At 49.3% G+C, this 27,877-nt stretch overlaps 2 protein-coding genes across 3 annotated transcripts; one reads left to right on the forward strand and one right to left on the reverse strand.

Moving 5' to 3' along the window:
- Positions 1-9,122: 9,122 nt before the first annotated feature.
- LOC140512454 (uncharacterized) lies at positions 9,123-18,616 on the reverse strand. The gene is made up of 5 exons (XM_072621547.1): positions 18,611-18,616; positions 16,980-17,198; positions 16,764-16,900; positions 9,979-10,179; positions 9,123-9,422 (listed from the first exon to the last, which is right to left on the reverse strand). Exons 1-5 carry the CDS (start codon positions 18,614-18,616, stop codon positions 9,218-9,220), a joined length of 768 nt encoding a protein of 255 aa, XP_072477648.1. The 3' UTR covers positions 9,123-9,217.
- On the forward strand, positions 16,738-26,102 carry DHX33 (DEAH-box helicase 33). 2 transcript variants are annotated; one of them, XM_072619063.1, is made up of 12 exons: positions 16,738-17,035; positions 19,420-19,580; positions 19,874-20,101; positions 20,195-20,365; positions 20,847-21,032; positions 21,520-21,631; positions 22,432-22,591; positions 22,721-22,809; positions 22,900-23,030; positions 23,167-23,370; positions 24,016-24,102; positions 25,541-26,102. In XM_072619063.1, exons 1-12 carry the CDS (start codon positions 16,828-16,830, stop codon positions 25,847-25,849), a joined length of 2,046 nt encoding a protein of 681 aa, XP_072475164.1. In that variant the 5' UTR covers positions 16,738-16,827; the 3' UTR covers positions 25,850-26,102. The 2 variants fall into 2 exon arrangements, with proteins under 2 accessions (XP_072475164.1, XP_072475165.1); XM_072619064.1 differs by lacking the exon at positions 16,738-17,035 and adding an exon at positions 17,461-17,479.
- Positions 26,103-27,877: the final 1,775 nt, after the last annotated feature.

Genomic DNA, 27,877 nt, shown 5'->3' on the forward strand with positions numbered 1-27,877 from the left:
TCTTTCTGCTCAGGCTGGCCAAGCTTCTGGCCCTTCCTCTAGAGCTAGAGGGTGGGGAGCACTCCTGCTCCTGCTCCTCCCCATGTATACTTCCCTGAATTACTTTGGTACGTGTCCCTCTGAGGAGAGGGGCAAGCTCCTCCAAGACAGGGATATGTTGGCCTTGTAGCACCTCTTTCCCGCTGCCCCCCCCCCCCCCCCCCCAGCACAGAGCCAGGCACTCAAGCATCATGGCTGTTCTCGTGAAAGTGGGATCTTGGTATTTTGCTCATCACACTTTTATCTTTTTGGGGAAAGTCTAGGATTAATTATAGTTACCTACTACACAAGGAACAATAAATTACATTTTTCTAAATCCTTGGAAAACAGACTGACTTATTGACTAGGGAGAAGCCTCAGAGGGATCCAGTACCTGGGGTTCCATGTACTAAACCAGTAGGTTTCATTCTTCGCTGGTCTGAGGTACCGACATTCAGGGATCAGCGACTGGTTGTCAGTCTGTCTGAATTGTTTCTGTGGCCACAGATGCTCTACACACTCTGCTCATGTCTCAGATAGTAATTAGTTCGAAATTGGATAGAGGCTTGAAGTGTGTGTGGATTTGATGAAAAGTGGTCAGAATCGTAACTTAGCCCGTTTCTGAGCTAGACTGGATTTGGACCTGGGCCTGTGCAGTTGGTGAAATGGAATTGTTGGGTGAAGATGAGCTATCCCTTCCACAGAATGTGCTCATGGGGCTTCTCTGAACTCAGATCTTCAAGGGGGTTTCTAGGTTTGATTGATGTGCCCTGATGGACAGATTAAATTTGTGTTGAACATAACTGGTTGCTGAGGAGTGGGATCTGTTCCTGGTGTGGTGTAGTTTGGGGTCTGCCTCAGTTTGTCCTTGGGCCCAGAGCTGATCATAGAACTGTCTGGGGTCAACTAGAAGACTCTGTAGTGGTTCTGACTGCACCTTTCGGCATTCGAAGGCAGGCTCACACTAGGCCTGACTTGGCTCACTGGCTACATCTTCCCCTTTGGATAGTGGTGAAGTTGATTTTCAAGTCCAAATGGAGGGTTTCACATTTTGTCCCTATTAAATAGCATTTTGCAAGATTTTGTCAAAAGGACCTTTTCTTGGGTCCCAGTTTTGTTAGTGCTCCCTCCCCAGCCTTGTAGGTTTGCTCAGCATGTCATTTTTGCCCCTTTGGGTCACTGATAAAGGAGTTCAGAGCGGGACCCCAGCAGATCCCTTTGGCTCTCCTCTAGAGACTGTACTGGAGGCTGACATCAGTCCTTTGTGAATCTAGTTGCTTGTCAAAGTCCCTGCCAAGTTCTGTGTCATCTGTGAGTGGAGGAAGCTGAGCCTTCTGCAGAAGTGATGCATCTGCTTGTAACGTGAATGCAGCCCAGCACCCTTATTCGCTGTGGCTACTGCTGGTTCTGGCTGGGCCCACCAGCCTTGTTCCTCTGCTTCCTTTGTTCTCCCCTGCTCTTAGCAAAGTTAAAAAAAACAAAACAAAACAAAACAAACAACCCATTGTTCTTAATTTGTGTGAGAGAGTTGGCTTGTTTTGGCCTCGCACCTGAGGAGCAGTCCTCTGATTTACTTACTGGGTGACCTTGGGCAAGTCAGTTCAGCTCATGTCCTCCTACCATGTGGGTCCTGCATCCTCCAGATCTTGGGGCACTGTGACTCCTCACTGAGCCCTCCTCAGTCTCAGGCAGATAGCTTGGACTTCATTGGGATGCACGCACTTTGGTTCTCACCTCAGGAGCCAGGGGTCTTAATGTTCCTTTTCCTGAGTTGTTGGAAATTGGCTGTTCCAGAGTCTGGGGACCTCGTGAGCTCTACGTCTCCTGAAGCACTGCTTCTCTTCATCTTTTTTATTGATTTTACCCAGTAGGGTATGTCCTTCTATTTCCAGGCCCTTATTTTCTCACCTGGTTTGTTGTAGCAGCCTCCTAGTCTCCTAATGTGTATGTGGGGGAGTCTTTCTGACAGAAGTCTTCATGGCTGTGTTGGTGAGAGGGAGGGGCCAGTCAATGCAGCACCAGGCCAGAATTTTCCAGCTTTCAGACCCAGACAAATAGCATGAATCTAACATCTCTACCATGTGACTGCCATCAAATGCTTGAGGACAGCTACTGTGACCGAGGACCATAGCCCTTCTGTGACTCGAACTCTAGGTCACAACCCTCCCAGTTGTCCTGCTCTGGACATTCTCCAGATCACTGAGGTCTGCCCATTCCTGGTAGTTCTGCCCCAGCTGATGCAACCTAAGACCCTATTTGCTTTCTTGGCAGCCATTTCATGTTGAGCTTCTAATCCCCTGACCCCTTGCCCCCCTCCACCCCCCCACCATTGCTTTCTCATCTCCACTGAACATCATCTTAGTACACTCAGCCTGATGGTTTTGCCTATGAAGATGTTTATAGAATCTGATTCTTTCATCCAGTGCATTAGCTCCCCTTCCCAGCTTTCTCCTGGTTTTGAGTAGAGCAGGAAATGTCAAGATGGGTAAGATTCCATTCAGCCAGGGCTTAGGGCTTTGTCCCCTCGTTGGTCACTGGGCCAGGATGTCCCAGGTAAGCTAACATGCCTCTGTCAGGAGCTGCACAGGACCAAAGCATATTCTGTGCCAGAGGACTCTGCTAGGGTGTCTTCCAGGACCCATGCCCATGCTACAAGGAGGCATTAGAGGAAGGCACTAAGATCACAGTGCCTCCAGACCACTCTCTGTACCTGGTATTTTTACCCTTGATGGACAGATGAGAAAACAGATGGGATTTGGTCCTGGCTGTGGCATTCTCTCCTTGATACTGTGTCCTCTCGCCCAGGGCAGCCTAGAGACCAGAACATCAACTCTTAATTGGGATGGAAGCTCAGGAGGCATTATTTTCCTGTTTGCCACCAGGGTGAAGGCAGGGCTATAGAAATGTTCCCTGGAGAACCTCAGCCTGTCATAAGTCTGGCATTTGGAGTCACCAGCCTAAGTACCATCTATAACCTTTAGGGAGTCTCTGACCCTCTCTGGGCCTGGTTGTCTCCAAAACTTCACCAACCTGGATGCTCCCTGCGAACTGCCAGCTTGGAATCCCTCCCCCTCAAGTCACACACAGCTGGGCTTGGTTGGCAGTTCTCTTCAGGAACAACGTCACTGCAGACCTGAAGGGTGAGCCCCCAGGGTCCTGTGAAAGCTCTTTGCTTCCTAACCCCTCTCCCCTCACATACCTATTGGTTCTTCACCTTTCATTGTTTCCTTTGGTTTCTGTCCATCTGGGGGCAAATTCCCTGGTTTGGGACACAAGGCACCTGCTAATGCAGCCATATGCACTGCTCATCCTACCAGCTACCTGGCCCCCCTTTCCACCAACCTGAGTTGGGCCGTTGGATTTTTGAGTCCCACAGATTTTATCCTGTTTCATGAGCAGTCCTGTGTAGGTACAGCCTCCTTCAGGATCTGTCTGTGGACACCAGTGCAGTCCAGGAGGCTTGCCTCTTCTTCCTCACGTGGCCAGGCTTTTCCTTGGGCCACCATCCAGCCTTCTCACCTCAATTCTTTAGCAAACATGGAATTCCAAAATTGGGATTTCAAAGGCGATTGGGGCTATTCCCTGCTGTGCCAACCTCCCAAGGAGTCAGCCTGGCTCCTGCCCCTCTGCAGATCCAAGCCTAGCTATGGAGGGTCTTCGCAGAGTTCTTACCTCTGCTTATTACAGAGTTCTCTGTTTCTTTGTCTTCTGAAACACAGAACTTCAGTGTTCCTCTCCACCCCAGACCTGCCCTTGTATTTCTGGGCATGCACATAGGTAGTAGTAACGTCCCCTTAAAAACTCCCTGACCTCCCACGATCAAGACCTTCCGTGCCATCTTCATTGTACACAAGCAGGTGTGGTCATACCCGTAGAGCCAGCCATCACTTATAAATGTTCTGTCTTCATGACCCAAAGTTGGACATGTCCCTCTGTTCATTCTCTTATCCGTCCACCTCCCCCTTTGCCTTGTACTTTGCACCCTGGCCAGATCCTTCCCTGCTCTGCTGGTTCATTAACCTCTGCTTCAGCCTCACTCCCTCCACTCACAGTCTTGACCTTCCATTAGCTGGCTTTGCTGACCCACTAGTGAAAGATGCACCACTGCTCTGGCCAAATCCACTATCATGTCATGCTGTCTGTTCTCATCTGGGCCTCATGTTTGAGGGGACAAAGCCTTAGTTCTCCCTTGACCAGTGCCTGCACTCCCTTCAACAGACTTCTCCACAAACTAGGGGTCAGCGGTTGGGCTACTGTGGACACCAACACCTCTCCACACAGTCACCCGTTGTGTCCTGATTCTTGTCTCCGAAGCAGAGATGACCTTTCTCTTGACCCAGGCCAGACTTTTCCTTCTTGTTTTTCCCAAGAGCTTGCCTGGTCAGTCTTCCCTTCCCTGTTTTCCCTATTTGACTGGCTTTTCATCCTTTAAAAACCCAAACCCCCAGCATGAGGCGTGGCCAGTTTCTCATTCCATCCCCCACAACTCTCTCCGTCTCACTGCTGAACTGCAGATGTCCTGCCACGTTATCTGTCTCCTCTTCCTCGTTGCCTACTCCCCCTTTAAACCTTTATGGCCTAAATTCCATCACTTGGCTGGAAATGGTCTCTGTGGTCCCCAGCAAGGTTTCAGCAGCTGAATCTGATGCCCTTTTCCTGACGACCTCTCTGCAGCTTCTCCTGTTGCTGTGGGAGTGAATAGCCAGTGTCTGAGAACCATGGCTTAGAACCAGAGCACTGACAGGAGCTAGCCAGGGATGGAGTGCACCCAACAAAAATGGTGAGAATATTTGTCCTGCATCTTTCAGATTGAATCCAAAGGGCTGTGAGCTGAAAAGGTGGGAAAGGAAAAACCTGGGCAAGGAGACCCACCCATGGAGGTCCCAGAGAGATCAGGGACAGTGCTGGAAGAGGAACTGTTGACATAGTCAGAATCTCACAGGTCCCCAAAAGCCATTTATACCCAAATACCCAAAGTTTTGGCCCTAACACGAGGAAGCACATTTGATCTCATAGGTATGTATCACAGAGCCAGAATATGACTCTATCTGGATAATTTAAAATGGTGGCAAAGAGCCTGTGGGGGCAGGGGAGAAGACATTCTTACTGTATATTAAAAAGGGTTACTCAAGTGAGGGAAACTAGAAATCACAGGGGGAGGCCTGCTGGAGACCACTGGGGTGTGGATCAAAGTAGAAACAGAAGCAATTTTGTCCTCCGAGTATAATAAAAACCAGCGGGACAGAAAGAGGAAATGGATGGACAGTTCTGGAAACATCTTAATCCAGGCACAAAGGAAGGGGAGGGGAGTGAAGGAGTAGTTCAGTCATTCAGTCATTCATGAAGTATTGGTCTAAGTACTGGGGATACAAAAAAAAGGCCCCGCCCTCAAAGAGCTTAGAGTCTAACGGGGGAAACAAGCAAACAGATGTGTACAAATAAGCTACATACCAAATAAACAGGATGTGATGAAGTAAGGGAAGGCACAGAGTTAAGAGGGGTCAGAGGCTTCCAACTCCTTGGAGATGGGATTTTGGGCAGGGCTTAAAGGAAGCCAGGGAGGTCAAGAGTTGAATTGGAAAAGGGAGAGCATCCCAGGACAGGATGGCCGGAGGGAAGTGTGTCCAGTGTGTGGAGCAGCAGGAGACCGGGTCACTGGATGGATGAAGACACATCAGGGAGTCAGGTGGAAGAAGGCTGGAAAGGGAGGAGGGTTAGGAAGGGCTATAAAAGGGAAGCAGCATTTCTCCTTTGCTGTCTGCCAAAAGTGGAGCATCAAGAACTGACTTGCCGGAAGGATAACTTCATGCCCTAAAAGGTAGAGACGGACGCAGTAGCAGAAACACTTTGTAGGGTCCCTTTATGAGCAACGATGGCGTCTCCTCAATGGAATTGGAAAGACTGCCAGTACGTCAGCTGCACAGATATTTCACTTGTGCTGACTTTTAAAAACTAACCTTTTCAGCCCAAGAGAGAATTGGAATCAGGGAGCGTCCTTCTCCCCCTCCCCCCACCATATGACCCCTGCACCTTTACCAAAGGACAATAGTGGGCCAATAGATTTGTCTTTTCCCTGCTGACCGTTAGCCCCGCATGTTATAGAGGGGTTGCTCACCCCATAGGAAACACTCCATTTGCAGTGAGCATAGAGACATGGAGAGTAGGAAGCCAAGTGGCCCCTGCCTTTGGTGGACTGAGCCAAAGGACTCATTCAGCAGACATGCTGCCCCCAGGAGGTCACCACAAGAAGGGCCTTGTGGTACCATGAAGTGAGTTGCATCCCACGTGGGTTACCTGCCCACCCTTCCCACTGATGCTGTGGTTCTTACTATGGTATTTTGGTAAATGCCTTTGTTTATAGAGTTTCTACTGACTGACTGTTCTAGGTAAGCTCATGGGTGGGGGCTTATGAGTTTTAGTTTGAGAAATCTGGATGACTTTGAACCTGTGAGCAGTCACCCCACCCCACCCTCACCCCACTGGCCAAGGACTCAACCTGCAACCTTGTGAGGACCAATTTGGGGAAAGGCCTGAAATAAGTCCATCTGAACACAGGGCTAGAACACAGCCAAAGGCTGCTCTGGTTCACCGCATCATCACAGCTATCCATGGAACCCTCTTTGGATGCATCTTAAGAGTTGCCACAATCAGCCAAGCAGTTCAGGCCTGGGGGGTGGGGCAGTAGACCACTTTGCCTGCACTCCGTACTCACCACTAGCGCCCCTTAGGGCCCATGATCTTAAAGCACACACAGAACGAAGCCCAACCAAAAATGTTGCAGGGAGGAGGCTGAACTGCTATGGGGCTTCCAGGTGGCCACTGAGCTCCATCAGCCCCATTCTAACAAAGAAGACACTGAGGGAAAGGTCAAAGTGCAGGTGGCTTACCCAGAGCTGCAGCTGGCTCGGCTGTGGGTTCACCAAGTGGATCCAGTCAAACTGGTGGAAATCCTCGGCTTTATGAAATGGCTGCCAGGCATTGGCTGCCCTCATGTTTCTTATACTTGGAACATTTATTCCTTAACTATACAAAAGAAATGAGTTTTGTTTTTTGCTCTGGACCTTTATGTTTTACAGTAGTTATTAACCAGTCTATCAACAAGCATTTATTAAGCGCTTACTGTATTAGGGACACAGCACCAGATGCCCCCTGCCCTCAGGGAGTTTACAGCCTAATTGAGGAGTCCCAGCATGGGAGGTTTTGGGGTTCAGAGTTCCCTGGCAATCCTTGAGGCAGGTGGGAGTGATGTTTGAAGTAAAGGGGTGGAGACTGGTGACAGTCACGGAGGGAGGAAGACTGGGCATCCCCCAGGAGGAGGAGGAGAAGGTGGGGTGGAAGGTGAAAGGGAGAACAAAGCGGGGGGCAATCAGCCACCCCCACAGGCAGAGGGTCAAGAGCAAAGGCCAGATCCAAGATGGAGAGGGGCAGGTAGGGAAACCATCTGAAGAGCTGGATGAGAACCACAAGTGGGCAGGCTCCTGCACGAGGGGTGTGGCAAGAAGGGGGGCCTCCACCCCCTCTCTGGATTCCAATTAAGGGCTCCTTGAGGGTGGGGTTTGGCTTTCTCTTTGTATGATGGTGACAACCAACTGGTATGTCACATCCACCATGGGCACCTTCCAGACAGTATCTGGATGGATCCTCAGAACAACCTGGGAGTGATGCGCTGCGATGATCCCCTTTTATCGGTGAGAAGACAGAGGCAAATAAAGGTGAAGTTTCTTGCTGAAAGTCACACAGCTACTGGGTGTCTGAGGCCACATTAGAACTCTCCAGGCCCAGCCCTCCATCTACCATGATACCTCCTGCTTATTAGTGTTTGTTGAACAACTGACTGATTGACCTGGTCTTAGGCAAGGTTCTGGGCACCAAGGCCACAGTGATTTTCCTAAGGTGAAGGTCTGATCCTGCTCTTTATTCCCTTCCTTAAAACAAAGAAAAAGAAAAAATCCAAAGCGCCAGTGACTTTCTGTTACTTCTGGGATTAAATTGAATTCTACAGTTTGGCATTTAAAGGTGGGAACTGGGTGCACTGGCTAAAGTGCCAGACTGTGAGTCTGGAAGACCTGAGTTCTAATGTGGCCTCACTCCCTCACTCACTAGCTGTGTGACCCCAGGCAAGTTTGGCAGTTTGAAAACTATGGGGCGCCACAGTGCACAGAGCGCTGGACCTGGAGTTAGGAAGACTCATCTTCCCAGACAGGTTCAAATCTGGCCTCAGACACTTCCTAGCTGTGTGACCCCAGCCAAATCACTTAGCCTTGTTTGCCTCAGTTTCCAAGAAAACCCCAAATGAGTATGACTAACAACAAAATGAGGGTCATTAGCACATTATAGGGCCTGCCACATAGGGAGCACATCATGTCCTAGCACCCTCCTACCTCTCCCAGCCCACCCCAGCCTCTGAGCTTCCTGGGAGGTGACCTGCCCCTTACTTTGCCTGGACCTCCTATGGACCTACTTGGGTGCTTGGAGCATACTGGGGGTGGGGTGGGTGCAGTGGGTCTTTTTAGGGCTGTGACTCCTGCCCTGATTATGGGCTGGTTAGCATCTGGGTCAGTTAGTGTAGTCACTCAGTAAGACAGGCCAGTAAGAAAAGTTGGTACAAACTGCACTCTCCAAAGACCATGACACTGTGTCCTCCTGGTACCTACAGAATTCTGGGGAGGGGCTCAGGTGGCCAAGCGGTCACTCTCAGTTCCCGGGTGATGGAATTCCTATCCCTCCAGCTCAAGGAAGCTCAGATGAGCTTCCTTAAGGGGCACCAGGTGAAGATGTGAGCCTTTACCCAGCGTGCCCTTGGCTCCCAGGCCAGATGTGACCATCAGATGTAGATGGTCCCTCTTCTAGGACCATGGCCAGCACAGGAGTTCTCTGCTCCCCCACTTTCCTCCCACCTCTGTCCTCCCTGAAGTTTCCAGGACCCTTCACACTTCATCTAAAGCAGATTGGCTGGGATGTACTGATTGACACTTCTTTTCCCCTCCTGAAGGTATCAGCATTTCATGACTTACTGGGTCTGACTCAAGTAACACCATAGGCTTCCATGCTTGCTGTGTAGCCCTCATTAGAACAGAAGCTCTTTGAGGGCATTTGGTCTGGTGCCTGACACCTTGCCAGGGATTCATAAGTGCTGGTAGATCAAGGGGACAGGTTGTGGTCCTGGGTTGGCCTCAGTGGCCTTAGGGTTACTCCAGGGCTAGAGCTCCCACTGGCAGTGCCTTAGCCGTGCCTGGGTGACTACTTGCCTGTGCACGGGTATGTAGGCTGATCTCCTCCTGGATGCTCGATGTGCCAACTGAAGCTCCCCACTACTGGGGGGGCACACCCTGGGAGCTGGGGGCTTGGGCTCTAGGTCCATGCAGCCCCCACTCTGGTGGGCTTTCTTCATCTCCCTCATCCTCCTGAAAAAACAGGTTGAATTAAACCACTCAACAGCTCCCTGTGGGTGCTGGGGAAGAACACTGTCCATCCATCCCAGCTCCCAACAGTTTGCCTCTGTCCTGTCTTTCCAGCCACACAGCCTGACTTCCTGGTACTGATGGGGTGCTTGGGTACATGTACTTAGGCCCCAATTCCAAATCATATTTCTCTTTAAAAATCACATTTCTCTCTAGTCTCAAAACGCTATTGCTGCATCCTGCGCAGCAGAGTTTGAACTGGGGTCATCTGTAAGGGGACAGGAGCGCATGCAGGAACAGAAGAGAGCACACAGACACCAAACTGTTGAAGGCATAGCCTGGGCAGGCTCGGGAACAAGTGACTGCCCACTGCCCCAAGCCCCTTCGGGAGTCAAGTTTTACTTAGAAATTGATGTCATGGTTACATCCGAAGATAAGGCGATGCAAACATACATTTCCTGGGAGAGCGCAGAGATATACAGTGTGTAAGTTTTACAACCCTTACAATATTTAACTTTTACGACCCTGTCTTCACGATACAGAATTCTATACAACGTACTTAGGGGATATTCTGCCCAGCTGGGTTCCCAAGGAGGCATGCTTGACCTCACAGTCATGTCCCTGCTGTTGCATATACAACTTTTGCGGCTCATGAAGCTGCAGGCTGGAGTCCCGCATATCCCCCTTTTGTTTTCTGTAATTTATGAAGGTGCAAGCAGTAAAGCATCTGAGGTTGCATATCATGAAGAGCAGTCCTGGTCTGCAGAAAACAACATAGAGAAATTATTATTCTACAGAAACCAAGAAGACCAAGCACATTTCTTAGGCCAAAAATTTGTCTAGGATCCAAGGATTTCATTCCATTTAAACATTCCTCTGCAACAGAGGAAGGGACTGAATTTAATTTTGCTCTTTCTAGGTTCTTAATTTCATCGTGTAATCTCAGTAGATCGAGGGTGCTATTGTGCCTCCCCCAGGCTCCTAGAAGATGAGCTTTAATCTGGGGCCAACTATAGACTTGAAATGTATTTTAAAGCAGTTAAACAATATTGCCAATGCCAAGGTAAGGACAACTGCTCTTGTACAGCCTCTACCTTTGTTCCAAGCCAGTATGTGGCCTCTTTTAGACTACCTACTTCATCATGGTAGGTGCATCCAGAATGTCTGCCCAGGATAGCTGTGTTTTCTTTACCATTAACATGCCATAACATAGTATACGTCCACAAAATATTAAGTAAGATACGGAAAAAGTTCCATTATACAAGATAGTGTCTCAGGTTAAGGGTCTCATAAAGTATGCTAAGTCAGTTCTATCTGGCCTTGTTGACATAAGAAGAGGTATTCCCTAAGTTTACTTCAGAGAACAAAGAGACTTTTAGGTCCAGACTCTTCTTCTGATTAATTAATTCAAGTTCTGAGCCTTATTAAAGTCCAAAAATGATATTAAATATTATCATTTCCTCCTTTTGGTCAAAGGCAAGTCAAAGACTTTGCCTTTAGACCAAGAAAGGTATGGAAAAACTCTAAATAACCAGTCCTGGTTCAAAGTCCTGGCAAAGGGTTCAGGTAGGGAGGGAGTTGTTCTTCATGCAGGGTCTGGTCTGGACTCTTGGGAAAGCTGTCCACATCTGATGTCATCTTTTTCAGGCCCTTTTGAAACCAGAGGGCAAGGTCTCCTATGGATTCAGATGTCCACTCAGGAGCAGGGGCAATGGATGTCACAGATGGATCCAAGAGTCTACACAGAAAGACCTGACAGGGCCTCCCATAAGACACATGATTTGATAATTGAGAGGAAACAGTACTACATAGCTGACATGGCTTAAAAGCACAAAGAAATAGTTCAGTTTCCCAGCCATGCAGGGCTAGATTCAAACAACACAATGAAGTTTTCCTCACATTCACAAAGCCGCATTATTACATTAGGTTAGGTACAGATTAAACTTAGACGGCTCACAATAGACTAATTTTCAGAAGGGAGATTTACATGTCACCAGGATAAGCAAGAAAACTTAAACATGAACCACAGAAATCGGTGCTAACTAAACAATTACCAATGTTAACGAGCATTAACTTCCTGGTATCCCAGTAATCCATTCTTAATATCCATTTAAACATCACTTTTTGAATCCCAGATTTCTCATGTAGTTATCTGATGCAGACATATCCTTTCTTTGACAACAGGTTTTATTCTTGGGACAGTTCAAAAAGGGAATTCTGCTTCTTTGGCTTGGATCTAAGAGTTCCCAGATAATTCTGACAATGTAAATTAGTACAATCTCCTAAAATTTTTTCTCCCTTTTTTTTTAAACTTCATAGAATTTCAGTTTGTATATCATTTGCTGTTCTATCCTTACCTAAATCCTGTACCTGGTATAAGAATCTTTTAAAACATGAGGGTCTAACCATAAAATGAACTCATCTGCCTTTTAAAATTATTAGACAGGTACTTTAAGAGAGAAGAAATAATTTCACTTGTTTTTACCACTATCTTATACAATTTTTGTGCCAATCCAAATTTGAGATCTTATTATCAAAACATGAGAAATTCTAGGAGCCAATCACATGCATCTGCATATAAGTCTTAGAGAAATCAGTCCGATCCTGTCGCTTTTCCTCAAAATTTGCTCTCCTATTTAATTTGACATCTATCACATTACATCTTTGTCTTATTGCCTGGTCTAATCATTTCCTCCTTTGGAGGATGTTATCTCTATACTATATTTATTTATTTGGCCAGGAATGTAGGTTAAAGTTGTAAACTATTCATTCCTGCATCTCATTATAATAACTCAGAGATGTTCCTATTTCCATTTATTATTTAATAGACTTAATACTGTACTTACAGAACTTCTTGATTATAGAGATTTGCTATAAAAGAAAAAGAAGGACAATGTCATTTATCTTAACAGAAGGAAAGAACTTTCTTAGCTCTGTTTGACTCAGGAATGAGCCATTATCTGATAGCTAATCATGTGGTCACCAGATGCTGAAAGCAAGACTTAGGAGTGATCAGGTGGGGAATTTCCTTTTTCAGAAAGGAAATAGCACATTTGGGAAACAGAGTTAGGAAGATCCTACCCAGGCTGCGTCCAAGGTCGTCTTCAAAACCTTTGCAGGCATCCACCATTCTCAGCCTGCAGTACATGTCAATTGGCTTTATAACTGAGACAACCATTCCTGTAATCAGAGCTAAAACAATAGTAAATCGCAGTCCCAATCTTAAATAGCAAATAAATATTGGCTGATATCCCTCAGGCAGGGCCATCTGAAACTTGACTGAGCTATGATTCATCAAATCAATTTACATCATTTTTCCTGTCTTCTTAAAATAGTTCCTCACACTCTCTAAACACACTTAAATAATCTAAAACTGATCCAAAAGTATCCAGAACAACTATCTAGGGACAAGAGAGGTTTAGACAACCCACGTTTGTTCCCAAACCTTATCTGCCTTCTAGATTTTAAATCAAAACTTTATCTTTTCAAATCTCTCGATCCTTTTCTTCAGATTATCCAGCTTTCCTTTACATTTTAACCAGAAGACAAGATAGTTCATCAGTTATTACTTTCACTAACATAACTTGAACAAAGCAAAGAGGTTAACGGCTAACCTCATAGACTGACGAATTTATGTCTTTGTTTCCCTAATTATACTCACTCTGAAAAAATAAGATACTTCAGGAATTAAATCTTTTACATACAATAACTTCAAACACAAATTTTAACTTTTGCTTAGTCCATGGAATGGCTACAAATTCAGATCAAAACAGCATGATCTCTTCTGCTTTACAGCCTAATTTAACAATAAATTATTTTGAAAATTTAGTAGGCCTTCAAAAAAAATCACACAAGATTTTTTAAAACACTTCTTCTAAAACTATTTCCTTTTCTTTAAGAAACACTTTAAAATTTATTCTGATGTTCACTAAATTTTTATGAAGAAAATTAGTTGGAAATTTTTAAAATGACATATCTCTACCTCCTTAAAGCAAAAAGAAACCTTTAAAATTGGGATTCACTAAACTATGTTGGTGTAAAGTAACACCAATTCACAAAGTATTATAACAAAACTAAATTCTTAGTTATTACAGAATTCCTAGTTATCACAAAGGTGTTTGTAATGGAAAGGAGATTTAGTTTCTATAAGTCAAGAATGACATATCCAATTAATTTGGCCTTATCACGATAACAGATTTTCCTTAAATATATCACTAGAAATTAAATACATTCTGGCATTTCCCATAGATAGTCCCTAAACCTTCAAATGAACATACATAAATATATCTTGTAGACGAAACAGGCTTGAAAATCACATCCTTATTTTTTTTTTATTCTCACTTGCTTAACAGGAATTCTACAACACAGAAACTTTTGCACAGAGTTTTATGAGAACTTTAAGTCAATGCATGACTAAATCACCTCGCAAAACATGTGGAAACTATAACTTTAAACCACTATATATTTTCATAATAGCCAAGATTTCAAATGGAAAAATCTGCTATCGTACTAAATATCAAATTATCTAATTTCATCTTGAATCTAATCATCTAATACCATCTAATTTCATCATTATCTAAATTCATCTGATTTATAAAAAGCCCAATTCACAGGCAACAAGATCCAAGTTAAAATTGCTTTGGCAACATTTCTACCTCAGTGTTCTCTCAAATTTCACAATTTAAGAGAAATTCAGAAATACAATTTTAGAAATAACAGCAATAAATTCAGATGATATTTGCATTTCCAGAAATTATTGATCATATTACTTTTGGTAATTAAAACCACTTCAAAGTTCATAATTACATTAGAGAGAGATAATAACATTGTATGTAACCTATGCCAATCATTATGCTAAGCATTTTACAGTCATTATATCATTTGGATCCCATAACAACAACTGTAATTACTTTTCCCTTTACAAATCATGAAATGGGTCAGAGAAGTGTGAAGCTGACCCAGAGCCGAGAGACTGGTGTCCCAGTGGGGATAATTTTTGTAGGCAGAGTTCAGCGAATGTTTCACACAGGCCTGACCCATCCACCTATCCCTGCCCTAACAGCTGCAGAATTTACTAAGCCTCAGGTGGTTTGCAGCTGCTGGGACAAGGCAGGCAGAATGTACAGGACCTACATGACATTTCCAAGCTTTACCTAGAAGGGTGGGCTACAAGGTGCCCAAGGGCACAGGACTGTTAGTATCACTGCCAGTCTGCTAATTGCTGCCCCTACACTTCTGCTTTCTTTTCTCTATAATTTGATCTGGGATGAGAAGGGTTAACATGAACCCTTGTGACTATTAAAAAATCCCCATTCTGAGATACTCTCTTAACTCTGGGAGTTGGGAATGCTAAGTGATCAGGATGGGGAGGGGGTGTTTTAGCAAGGTGAGCTCCTGGAGCTATCCCCAGTCTTAAGAATTCTTTCCCAGTAATTCCAAATGATAAGTTTCCAAACATTTTAATGATTAATCTCACAACCTACAAAATCTGCAAAAATGATTTTAACTAAGATGATTGAACTTTTCATTGTAATTCCAGGTTGGCCAGACCAGAACAACAAGGAAAAGTCTCGGGCTGCCTGCATTTTAAAACTTACAAGATAACAGACTCATTCACAGCACACATGATACAGATGGAGACATACGCTTACAGACAAAGTAGCAATCAACGACAGAGAGAGACAGAATCAGAAGCTGTTAGAAATCCCATCAGGAATTGGCTATTACAATTCCAAGGAAAGGGGTTTGCAAGGATTCAAGACCTGACACAATAAGGGTGCCCCTCCACGGTCCTAGGAGGGCTGGGGAGCCTTGGTGCCCCTGGAGTTTCTGACTTTCCATAACCCTGAGATGGGTCCTACGTTCAGATTTCCCATGCCTTGGTTTCTTAGGTTTGCGGTCCCTTACCACATTGGGAGTGGGGAGTGGGTTGGCATGAGAGCTGTTTGAAATTCCCTCAGCCTGTTTCTAGTGTTTTGGCAATAATCTGCAGGAAATCCTTAAGGGGAAGGGGAGAGGGAGGAAATGGGGGGCTGTTGGAGGCCTAGGAGGTAAAGGTGGAGGAGGAGGAGGAGGAGTAGTAGTATTAAAGCATCCTCTGGACATCTTGACTGTCCCAGGGCATGTTTAACTAGGCCCCAAACAGACGTGGGGGAGCGGCAGGCTTGCTGCTAGAATTCTATACAACGTACTCAGGCGATGTTCTGCCCAGCTGGACTCCCAAGGAGGCATGCTTGACCTGTCATGTCCCTGCTGTTGCCTGTACAACGTTTGCGGCTCATGAAGCTGCAGTAGGATGGAGTCCGGCTATCCCAGGCAGCTTCTCCCTAGCCCAAGGACACAACCTGTCCCAGCAGGAACTGTTCTCTCCCTTCCTGATACAGTAGCCAGCTGCACCTACAGGACTTATTAGCCTGCGCCGGCTGTGTACTGTCCAATCACATGCGTCCTAGACTTAGACAGACGTACATTCTCTCACATCTGTCTGGTGTATTTCTCAGTCAGCCCGGATGTTGGTGGATTGAGTGCGGGTTCAGGTGTAAAACCACCCCTCCAGGTGGCCCCCCTTAGGCTACATCAAAAGTGCATGTTCCTTTAAGAACTAACCACTCCTTAACCACTCCCTAATCCCACCCCAAACACCTAGCTAGCATACTTGGCACAAGGGATACTACAGAACATCCTACGTAAACTTGCTCTGTTCGCTAAGACCTCTCGCTCGCTTCCCTGATAAATCTTTACCTTGACTTCAACTATGCATGAGTTCGAGCTCCTCTCCAGACGACCTGCCCCTGGTACCCTGGTCTTTGTGGGGGTCTCACACCCCCTTCCAGCGCTCATCAAGAAGGGCCCCAGTTCAAACACAACCTCGGACGCTTAGGGTTGGGTGACCCTGGGCAAGTCACTTCACCTGCTTGCCTCAGTTTCCTCATTAACAGCATCTGCCACACAGGCGCTTAATGCTTGTGGAAGTTTTCTCTCTCCCGCAGAAACGAGTGGGGGAGTCACTGTTGGAGATCAGGGTCTGTCAGGTGGGAGAACACAAGACCCCTTGGGGCGTCTGAGAGGATGCACGTGGTGCTGGGAGTGGGGAGGGGCTGCCCACCCCAAATGGTCCCAGGAGATGGCACCTTCAGCCCCACCCCCCCCGACGGCTCCGCCCATCCGTGACCGCAGACGCGATGGGCTTCTAGCCATATATAGCCGCAGTGAGAGCCAGAGTCGGTCGCTGGGTCTGCTGGAACTACAAATCCCAGAAACCCTCGCGCCTCCTTCCGCGCTCAGCGGGCGTACCTAGAGTTCTACGTCTCGCTCCCCGCCCCCGCCTTCCCCGGGCCCTCTTACGTAGGAGCATTTCGGGGGCCGGCCCCCTGCGCAGGCGCACTACGTTCCCGCGAGTTGCTCCGCAATGCCGGAGGAGCGCGGCCCTCCTCCGGCCAAGCGCTTCCGGGCCTGGCCTGGGGTCCCCGGGAACCGCGGCGCTATGCTGCCCGGGGGCCGCCGGCCTCCACTGGGAGCCGAGGCCTTGGAACGTCAGCGCCGCAGTCTGCCCATCTTTACGGCACGCGGGCCGCTGCTCGCCCGCCTGCGGAGCGTCGAGTGCGCCGTGCTCATTGGTGAGGCCCGGGGGCGGGTGGGGCGCCCCCTGCTGGCAGGAGGGCTGAGGGAAGAGAGGTGCGCATGCGCGAACGAGACACGTGTAATCTGGGCTGCGTCGCTTAAGAAAGGGAGGGCTAGGTGCGCATGCTCACTGGGATCTCTGAAGTCTGGCTGGACCGTCTGGAAGGCGGAAGGGCCACGTGGAATACTAGTCTGAGCATTTTGTATTACGTCTTGGAGGCCGTAGGGAGCCGCTGGAATTTACTGATTACGTGTGTGACATGATCAGACCTGAGCTTGAGGCAGAACACCTTCCACCCCGCCATCCAGAAGCCTCTGCCATAGTCTGGGCTTGTGATGACCAGGGTCTGCAGGGTAGGGGTTCAGGGAGAGAGAGGTGAAACTGACCAGAGAGCTCAAGAAATGTTGCCAAGGGGAAATAGACAAGATAAGCGGCCGAGGTAAAGTAATCCACAAGACAGGCCTTGGCACCATGTTGGATTTGGGGGCTGAGATGTCCTGTTGGCAGCTGGAGATTCAGGGCTGGCAGTGAAGAGGAGAGGCTTGGGAGTCATCAGCATAGAGCTGGTCATTGAGCCTGTGGGAGCTGATGAGTGAGTCTGTGTAATTAATAACCTTTGTGTATTGACTTAAGGTTTGCAAAGCAGTTTAAATGAGTTTTCTTATTAAATCCTGGCTAAAAGCCTGGGAAGCAGGTGCTGTGATTATTCTGTTTTTACAGATGAAGAGGCTGAGACAGCCGGGTGGTTTGACCAGAGTTACACAACTTCCTGACTCTAGGCCCTCTAAGCTGCTTCAGAGTAGAGAGAAAAGAGGACCCAGGTGTGCTCTGGATAATGGGCCAGCAAAAGAGACTCTGTCCACAAAACCCCAGAGAAATGAGTGTCTAGCGGAGGGTTGTCAGCTGTGGCCGAGGCAGCAGATAGGATGGGAAAGATGAAGTCTGAGGAAAGGCTGGTGAAGAGGTTCTTCCTGACTTTGAGGGGTACCCAAATTTCAGCAGGCTCACCAGTGAATGCGAGGAAAGGGAGGCAAGTTTAGAATGCTGGAAGGAAGGGGATATAGAAGGGGTTGATAGTTGGGTCTAGTGGAGGTTTTTTAAGACTGGTAGACACTTGGACCCATTTGCAATCAGCAGGGAAGGAGTCCTCAGTCAAGGAGAAATTGAAAACCAGAAGCATGGCATGGATGGTTTCAGGGGCACCAGGCCAGGATAGGAGGACCTTAGCTAGTACTCTTCAGTAGAGAACGGAACAGAGTAGGCGGAAATGTTGACTCTACAGTAGGGTCAGACAAGGGTGAGGAGAATGATGGAATAAGCAGTGGAAGAGGAGAGCATGCTGATCATCTTTCCTGATATGAGATCAGAGGAGAGACCAAAGAGGGAGTGGGTGAGAACACCTCCGAAGCCTCCACTATTCCAGCGTGGATTCCTTCTGGGAACATCCTGAGCTCCACCACTGCCTTAGGAGGCCTGCAGCGTCCCAAGGCAAAGGGTCACTGGTGTGATGAAAGGAGGGGCCTGGGAGGATCCTCAGAGGCTCTGCCTTGACCACTGCCCCCTCTGTTACCTCCATGTTTCAAGAGTTGAGCTTCTTTTTTTTTGAAGGAAACCAGGGATGCTGAGATGCTATGGGAAGATGGGACATCTGGTTGGGCCGAGTGGCTGACTACAGTGTCTGACTTTTCAGGACCTCATTTGGGGATTTCTTGGCAAAGATACTCAAGCACTTCACCATGGCTTTCTCTAACTCATTTTACAGATGAGAAAACTGAGGCAAACAGGGTGAAGTGACTTGCTCAGGGTCTGAGACTGGATTTGACCTCAGGAAGATGAGCCTTTCTAACTCCAAGCTTAGTGCTGTGTGCACTGTGGCGCCCCCTAGCCTATCTAGTGTAAGTGGAGGCAAGTAAAGTACAGGATGACTGGAAAGAGAGCAGTCCATAGGGGCATTTAAAAGCCAACAGAGGACTTTGTGTTTGATCCTGGAGGTCTTAGGGGACCACTGGAGTTTGTGCACAGGCTTCAGCCTAAGTGCTTAGGGCAGCTCATTTCTTCCCTGGTTCATTGGAAACAAGCACACACTCTCAACACCCAGTCATCTCTGTGTGTATTCAGTGTCTAGGAGACCCTTGGCTTGAATGTTTCCTCCGAAGGTCAGTATGTTTTTTTGTGGCTTCAGAGACCCTTGGACCAATCCCTTTGTAGTCCCTGAGCTGGAGGACCAGTGCCCTGGCCAGCATTTGGGCAAATCTGGCCCAGTCTTGGCTTTCTCTGACCTCTGACACATTGGAGCATATCACACTCTCTGGTTCCCCAGATTCTGGGCATGGGCAGGGTTTCATGAAAGTTGTTCTCTCTCCTATTCTTATTACACAGGGGAGACTGGCTCAGGGAAGACAACGCAGATCCCGCAGTACCTTTATGAGGCAGGCCTGGGCCGCCAAGGCATCATCGCTGTGACGCAGCCTCGCCGAGTTGCTGCCATCTCCCTGGCTGCCAGAGTCTCAGATGAAAAGAGGACGGAACTAGGCAAGCTGGTGGGTAGTTTGGCTGGAACAGTGTCCTGAGATGGGTTTCTCTTCTCCAGATGAATCTGGACTCTAGCTAGGTCATGGCTTTTTAGGCTCAGTGATTGAGGACGTACATTTTCAGTGCTAGTAGCTGTGGAGTTAGAGATGAACTAGACCAGTCCTTCCTGTTACAGATGAGGAAACTGAGCTCTCAACTAAGCCCACCCCTATCCCTGTCAGCAGCAGAGCTGGACATCAAAATCTGTGGCTTTCCAAGGGGTGATCTTTGGCCTCTGGCTCAGCGTCTCCCCTCTTTGCAGGTGGGCTACACTGTCCGCTTTGATGATGTCACTTCTGAGGACACCAGAATCCTATTTCTCACGGATGGGATGCTGCTCCGGGAAGCCATGGCTGACGTTCTGCTGCGAAAGTATAGCTTTGTCATTTTGGACGAGGCCCATGAGCGTACCATCCACACGGATGTCCTCTTGGGTGTGGTGAAAGCTGCCCAGCGCCGGCGGAAGGAGCTGAGGAAGCCTCTGCTCAGAGTGAGTTTGGTGGTGGCCGGGGCCAGGTCCTGGTTTCCACCCCCCTCCCAGACGCTGCCTCCCTCCTTCCCCTGAGCTGGGCTGTCTCCCTAGGTCCTTGTCATGTCGGCCACCATGGATGTGGACCTCTTTTCCCAGTACTTCAATGGTGCCCCTGTGCTCTACGTGGAAGGTCGGCAGCACCCCATTCAGGTTTACTACACCAAACAGCCCCAGAGTGATTACCTCCACGCTGCACTGGTGTCCATCTTCCAGATTCACCAGGTGAGTTTTAATGGGGAGCAGAGAGGGCCCCTGGGCCCTGGCAGGGCTGGATCTCGGACATGGATCCCTGAGGGCTTGGGTGAGGAGCGACTGTGAGTTCAGAACATAGAACCTTTGGTGACCAGGCAGAGAAAGACTCCCCTTGTGTGACCTGGTGGAATATTCTCTCCTCCAGTGGGACAGAGCACTCTGAAAACCTGGTCCACCCACCTGCTTTGTGCTCTGTTCTCTGGCCTCACGCCTTAACCCTAAATGCCCAGATTTATCTGGGAGATTTACAGCAGTGGTGGGGGGCCATGGGTATGGGTCCAGCCAGGTGCAGGTGCTCCCTCCCCCACCCTCAGCCCCACCCCCTACCCTGAGCCTGTCCCAGGAAGCCTGAGCCTATGGTGATTCTTCACTACCAGACTTGAAGCTTCTTGTGGGCAGGATGCTCAAGGCACTTAAGCAGAGGTTTGTCTTTGGTTTTGTCCCCATGCAGGAAGCACCTTCTTCTCAGGACATCCTGGTGTTCCTCACGGGTCAGGAGGAGATCGAGGCTCTTTGCAAGGCCTGCCGTGACATTGCCCGGCACCTGCCCGAGGGCTGCCCGCCCCTGCTGGTGCTGCCGCTGTACGCCTCCCTCCCCAGCTCCCAGCAACTCAGGGTCTTCCAGGGGGCCCCCAAGGTCAGTCCAGTGGAAAGCATTTGTCCTCCCTCCCCACCAGGTGCAATGTGTCCCTCTGTGTTAATTCACATGGTTGGTTGGGTCAGTGACCTGGCCCCTAAACCATCTCCCGGCTGCAGTGCTGAGGGGAGGCCTAGAGGCTTGGCTTGGTTTGGTCTATCCAGGAACCCCAGAGTCAGGGGAGGTCAGCAGAGGGGTTATGACACAAGGAGGGCAGTCTCCCACCTGCCAGGGCCTGATGCTTGGTCCCTTCTCTCTTCCCCCTTGACTTTCTACAGCTGTGATCAGAGATAGCTGTTTCACCTAGCGATCCTGGCCCCAGAATGGCAGCTGTGGGAAGGCTCCTCTTCCCCATGACCCCCTCCTCATAAGCTTGGTACCCGCCTGCCTTAGACCTGTCCAGGGAGAGACCAGGCCGCCACACACAGATGTTTAAATATATTCTGGCCATCACTCACAGGGCTTTGGGGCTCTCTTCATCCTTCAGGGTTCTCGGAAAGTGATCATTTCAACCAACATCGCAGAAACATCCATCACCATCACGGGCATAAAGCATGTGATTGACACAGGCATGGTCAAGGCCAAGAGGTATAATCCTGGTGAGTGTGTAGCACAGAGGAGGGGCACCCCCAGAAGGCCCTTTTCCCAAGCATGGAAGGATGGAGAATGAGAGACACACACAGACACACACTCACAGACACAGACACACACAGACACGCAGACACACAGACACACACACAGACACACACACACACACACACACACACGATGGGGGATGGGGTATAATTGTGGTTGCCCAGGCCATTTGTGTGGTGAGCTGCAAGAAGCGTTTGCCGTCTTGTTCCACAGCTTGGACCCCTGGAACTCCCCTTGGGGTCGGTGACTCAAGGCTTCCCTCCCTTCTGGTTCTGTTCTGGTCCCCAAACTTGGTGTGTGCCCAGGTCCTTTGGCTCCCAGAATCCCAGACTTGGGAAGCTGACTTTTCCTCAGGCAGACCCCGTACTTTGAGACACTCTCCAGATATTCACCCCAGGGCTTCCTCTTTGCTGCTTGACCCCATGGCTGCTCTGCACCCTATTGGGGCCAGCACAGCAAGGTGAACTCTGATCATAGCCCCTTAGATCCTTAGGGATGTCCTTGCCTCTCTCCCCACCACATGCATACATGGGTGCACACACAGGTGCACACCCACCCCCTCTCACCCTTTCCTCCAAGCTAGCTTCTTCAGACACAGGGTCAGGTCCTATGCTACCCCTGGTGCTCCTCCTCTGTGCTCCTCCTTTTGGCTGTGGTGTGGTCAAAGGAGAGTGGGGCGGTGTACGGCTGGCTTCTCCCTGGCAGGCTGGACAGAGCCAGGCTCCTGTTTGGGGAGTGACCAAAACTGCTCTGTTCTTCCCAGAGAGTGGCCTTGAGGTGTTGGCTGTCCAGCGCATATCAAAGACCCAAGCTTGGCAGCGAACTGGTCGAGCCGGCCGCGAGGACAGCGGGGCTTGTTACCGCCTCTACACAGAGGATGAGTTTGAGAAATTTGATAAGATGACGATCCCAGAGATCCAGAGGTGCGAAGGGTCCCCCCTCTTCCGGGTTGGGATTTCTGGCCTCCTACTCCTGGCACCCCTTCTTTGTGCGTTGATCGAGTCAGAGAGGGGTTGGTGACGGAGCCGTTGCCCGGCCCGGGCTCTTCCTAGGTGTAACCTGGCCAGTGTCATCCTGCAGCTCTTGGCCTTGCGCGTGCCCAACGTTCTCACTTTTGATTTCATGTCTAAACCATCTGCTGGTGAGTGGGGGACTTTGTGGGGGCCTGGAGACTAAGGCGGGGGCTGTTTTGGGGAGGCCTCGGGCTCGTCTCTGTGGTGTGTCCCTGCAGATCATCTCCAGGCAGCTCTGGAGCAGCTGGAGCTTCTGGGGGCCCTCCAGCGGAAGAAGGACGAGCTGCTGGTGCTGACCCCGACTGGAAGGAAGATGGCAGCCTTCCCCTTGGAGCCAAAGTTTGCCAAAGTAAGTCCCTGCCATCCCTGTTGGCCTGGGATAGAGACGGAGATGGACAGTTTTGTGTGCCTTTCCTTTCCAAAGCCCCTGGCCCTGCGGAGACCCGTGATCTGGGTCTCAGCAGCTCCCCGTTTGTCCTTTGCAGACCATCCTTCTCTCCCCCAAATTCCACTGCACAGAAGAGATACTGACCATTGTTTCCCTGCTGTCTGTGGACAGTGTCCTGTACAACCCTCCCTCCCGGCGCGATGAGGTGCAGAGCATCAGAAAGAAGTTTGTCTCCAGCGAGGGGGACCACTTGACCCTGCTCAACGTGTACAGAGCCTTCAGAAACGTTGGCGGGAACAAGGTAAGCAGAGTCTTGGTGCCCTTGACTCTGGCTTCCCTTGGTGTGGAGCTGGAAAGCCAGCCTTGAGAAGCCCTAGTGCCTGTGCCAGGGAGGCCTCCACCAGACCCCTGATCACTCGGTGCCCCAGCCCAGGTCCCACCTAGCCACTGTGCTGTGAGAGTGTATACAATGCTCTGCCCTGGTAGTCCCCCATCTCTCTGCTGTGAGAGAGGAGAGTTACATTTCATTCCCTTTTCATGTCAGTCATGGTTTAAAGTCCATACACACACACATCCCAGGCCAGCCAGGCAGACAGTACACATTTATTCGTTGCTTCTTGGGTGCCAGGCCCTGTCCTAATGCCGATCACTGTGACAGGACATTAGTGTATGTTGTTTGTAGGATTGGAGTCCTGGCACCAGTCCTGGCAGTCTCTGCTCCGTGTAAGGACATGACACCTCTTGCTAACTGCCCTTGCCAGGGGAAGGGTCATGAGGGAGGACCGAGTGCCAGGGCTCTATCAGCTAGCTCCATCTGCTCATGGCCTGTGTGGGTCAGTCCCCAGAGAGCAGGTTGCCCTCCAGCCCCAGTGCAGGGTGTGCCCTGCCCTGAGTAGACCCTGCTTCCAGGAAGCTAAGGGATGTGCGCTTTTTCTCTGATCCCCAGGAATGGTGCAGAGAGAATTTTGTCAACAGCAAGAACATGATGCTGGTGGCAGAAGTCCGAGCCCAGCTCCGGGACATCTGTACCAAGGTAATGTGGGGCCTTCCCCCACATTTCACTTCTAAGGCGTGGCTCCCCCACAAAGTAGCCCCACTGCACAGTGGTCATTCCTTTAGGCCAGAGGGGCTTTGTGTAGCTTAACTCTCATAGTCTTGAGGAAATCAGGGTTAGCCATGAGCTGATGACTTCCTGGGTGCCACCTCACTAGCAGTCCCTCCTGTTTGGGGGCTGCTCTGGTTTGGCTGAAATAGTCTGTGTTTCAGCTCTTCATGTCCTTGGGGCCCCTCCTAAAGCTCTGGCAGACTGAACATCCAGGTTTCTCTTGGCTGATCCTCCTCTGGACATGTTTCTGCTGACCTTCACCCTTCCTAATCCGTGGACCCAGTACTGAGTACAGCTCTGTTCTCTGGGCCTGACCCAGGAGGCAGCATGACCTTCCTAGGCTGGATGTCAGGAGGAAACTCCTTGAAAAATCCCATGGGATGGAAGAAAGGCAGTCCAGCAAGATTAGCGAAGGGGTAGTAGCAGCAGACTCCCCTTCGGAACAGGCCATCCTCTTCTCTCACACCCTCTGTTAGACTGTGACCTGAAAGAGAAAGGTCAGGCAGATTTCAGGGTGGCTTCAGCCAAATGTAAGCAAGGGAGAGGCTGGCGCCACCCCCACCCCATTCTGCATCATCTTTTAGAGGTCATTGACCACGGTCTGCCCTCATGTTATCAGCCTGAGGGTGCTTAGAATTCATGGAGAGCAGCTGGGGTCCCTTACAGTCATGTGTATCCTCTGACCTTCCTCTGACCCTCCAGGGGTGAAGGAAGGTAGGGGTGGGGATTACCAGTTAACCAGACCTGACTCCTTGAGCCTCCTCCCACTCACTGGAGGCTACTTCCTATGTGGAGTTGGAAGAAGGCTTGCCCTTGTCCACATTCCCACTCCTCCACAGGCCAGGCTCATGGCAGAGCCTTGGCATTCCAGATGCAGGGCTGGCAGAGCTCAGGCAGGCGTCCACCACCTCTAGCACCTGCCTCCTCCTTCCGTCCATGTCTGCAGCCTCAGCGCATTGAGGGCGAGCTCTTTAGACCACTTTTCCTTCTCAGCAGGATCGGTTCTTTTGGCATCTTGAGAATTTCAGTCTTGGTAGTTTCCCAGATGGACATTCTCTAGGGAATTTTAGTTGGTTCTTGGCTGAAATGATTAGGGTCTCTACCCCTCACCTGCACTCCCAGTAGGGCCTGTCTCCTATTAGCACAATGTGGGGAGGAACGTCTCCTGCTCCCCAGGGTCACTCCCTGGGATAGCACCTTGCTCTTTAATGGATCATTTGGATGACAGATGCTGGCATGAGGAGGAAAAGGACCTAAGTTTCCCCTCTGTGCACCAGCCAGCTGGGGCTCAGCATCTTGGCCTGAACCTCAGTCGGATGGGGAGAATTAGGTCATCAAGAGTCATCTTTCTCCTCTTCTTCGACAGATGTCGATGCCAATCGAATCTTCACGGGCAGACACGGGGAACATTCGTCGATGCCTGGCGCATGGCCTTTTCATGAACACTGCCGAGCTTCAGTCTGATGGGACCTATGTAACCGTGGATACCCGCCAACCAGTATCCATCCACCCGTCCTCTGTGCTGTTCCATTGCAAACCAGCCTGCGTCACCTACAATGAGCTGCTGTCCACCAATAAGTGCTACATGAGGGACCTCTGCGTGGTCGATACAGACTGGCTCTATGATGCTGCGCCTGAGTACTTCCGCAGAAAGATGCGGGCCGCCCGCAGCTAAGCCTCGTGGCTCAGGCCGACGTTTGGCCAGGATGGGAGAGGCAACTGGCGGCCTCAGAGCTTGGGGCAGAAAGGGAAGGTCAGAATTCCATGCCTGTTATGGGATGGCTTTGGAAACTGCTGCAAAGGCTTGAGCTGTGCTCATTACTGGCTAGTGGGCAGGAATCTGCCACGGTTGGCTAGTTTTTATCCATATACAGTTTTTCAATTGAAAATGCAATAAATTGACTTTTGTAAAATTTTTAGGAAGGAGATGTTGCCGCTGCATGGCCTCATTCATTTAGCTTGGGCTCCTCTGGGGGCCTTGCCAAAGTTGGTGCCAAGAGAGGTGTGAGGTGATGGGGGTGGGGTGGGTGGAGAGGCCTTGGGGTCATGGCTCCAAGCCCCTCCCTGCCAGGAGCTGTGGAGCCTGAGGAAATTCTTCTGTCTGCTCATTTCTGGCTGCTGGTGGTAACAGGTGGCAAAGTGCTTTATATCTACCCACCTTCTCATCTCATTTAAGCCTGGTCTAGGTTCTGTCATTGTTCCCATTTCTGTGCTGTGGAAATGGAGGCTGGCGGAGTTGATGTGACTTTGGCAGGGATTGAGGCAGGTCTTGGACTCAGCATTTCCTCAACCACAGTCCAAAACACTTTCCATGCCACCACCCAGCTTCTGCTGCTAAGTGATTCTTACACAGGTGAGCTTTCGAATATTTGGAGGCAGCAGCCATACCCTAGCAGACCTGGGTGCACACCCCTGCTTTCACCAGGCCTTTCCCCAGTCTCCTGGGTCCCTGGCAGCTCTGTATAATTGGAGTGAAGTACTCACCCATACGTAGCCCTGTGCCAGGCTTCAGGACAAAGCTCATTGTGTGAGAGCCCTGTGCCCATGCAGGAGAAGCTGCAGAATTCAGATCAAACCAGGTCATGCTTTCATGGATCTCAGAGGGCGGTTGTTCATTTGCACATTTTCTTGTCTCTGCATTAGCTCTTAGAGATCTTCCCAGCCTTCCCTACCAGTCACCTGCATCATTTCTTACAGTACACAGGACTGTCCAAGTAGCCAGTTTGGGGGGTGTCTTTGGACTTCAAATGTTCCCCACTTCCGTCCATCCTCCCCTCAGTCACTAAAATGGTTTTCCTAAAGCTCAGTGCAGGCTCTCTGCCCCCATAACCCCCTCCCCCTCCAATAGACTCCAGGGGCTCCCTAGTGCTTCTAGGATCAAACACAAAGAACCCTACATTATCTGCCCTTCCCCCTCTTCCAGTCTTATTATACCTTACTTCCCAAATTGGACTTTTGGATTCAGTGATCCCAGCTTCCTGTCTGTTTCACTAACAAGGCCCTCCATATGTCTGGCATTTTCTCTGGCTACCCTCCACCCCCACGTCTGGAATGTTCTGTCTCTTGCCTTCCTTTGAGCCCCAGCTAGAATCCCCTTTTCTACAAGAAGCCTTTCTGGGCCATCCTTAATCTTTGTGCCTTTCCATTACTGATTATCTCAATCACCACATGTATTATATATTATGGTGTGTGGGTGTGTGTGTAAAATTAGGGCAGCTAAGTGGCACAGTGGATTAGAAGTATCTGGCCCCAGACACTAGCTATATGACCCTGCACAATTGCCTCAGTTTTCTCATCTGTAAAATGAGCTGGAGAAGGAAATGGCAAACCTTTCCAGTATGTTTGCCAAGAAGATCCCACCTTCCTTCCCTTGCCCATCGAGAAAGTACAAAGCAAACAAAAAGAACCGTTACCAATAGGTCAAGCAAGCCAGTCTGTGCTGACCATGTCTAAAAACTGTCCATATGTTGAGGTTCAGGGGTGCTGGGGACCCTGAAATACCGACATGCCAGGTCCTGCCCAAATGAATTCAACTCAAGCTTTCTTAAAGCCAAAGAAAAAGTTTATTAAAGATTTGCCATACTGGGTTGACTCAAGGAGCCTAAGCTTTTGTAACTCTCCCAGATAGAATCTCAGACAGAGTCTGAGGTGGATTGAATCTGAGCACCTTCAAGGAATCGGGATGGAATTTAAATACAGAAAA

This window comes from Notamacropus eugenii, chromosome 6 (genome assembly GCF_028372415.1).
Source record: "Notamacropus eugenii isolate mMacEug1 chromosome 6, mMacEug1.pri_v2, whole genome shotgun sequence".
NCBI classification, from domain to species: Eukaryota; Metazoa; Chordata; class Mammalia; order Diprotodontia; family Macropodidae; genus Notamacropus; species Notamacropus eugenii.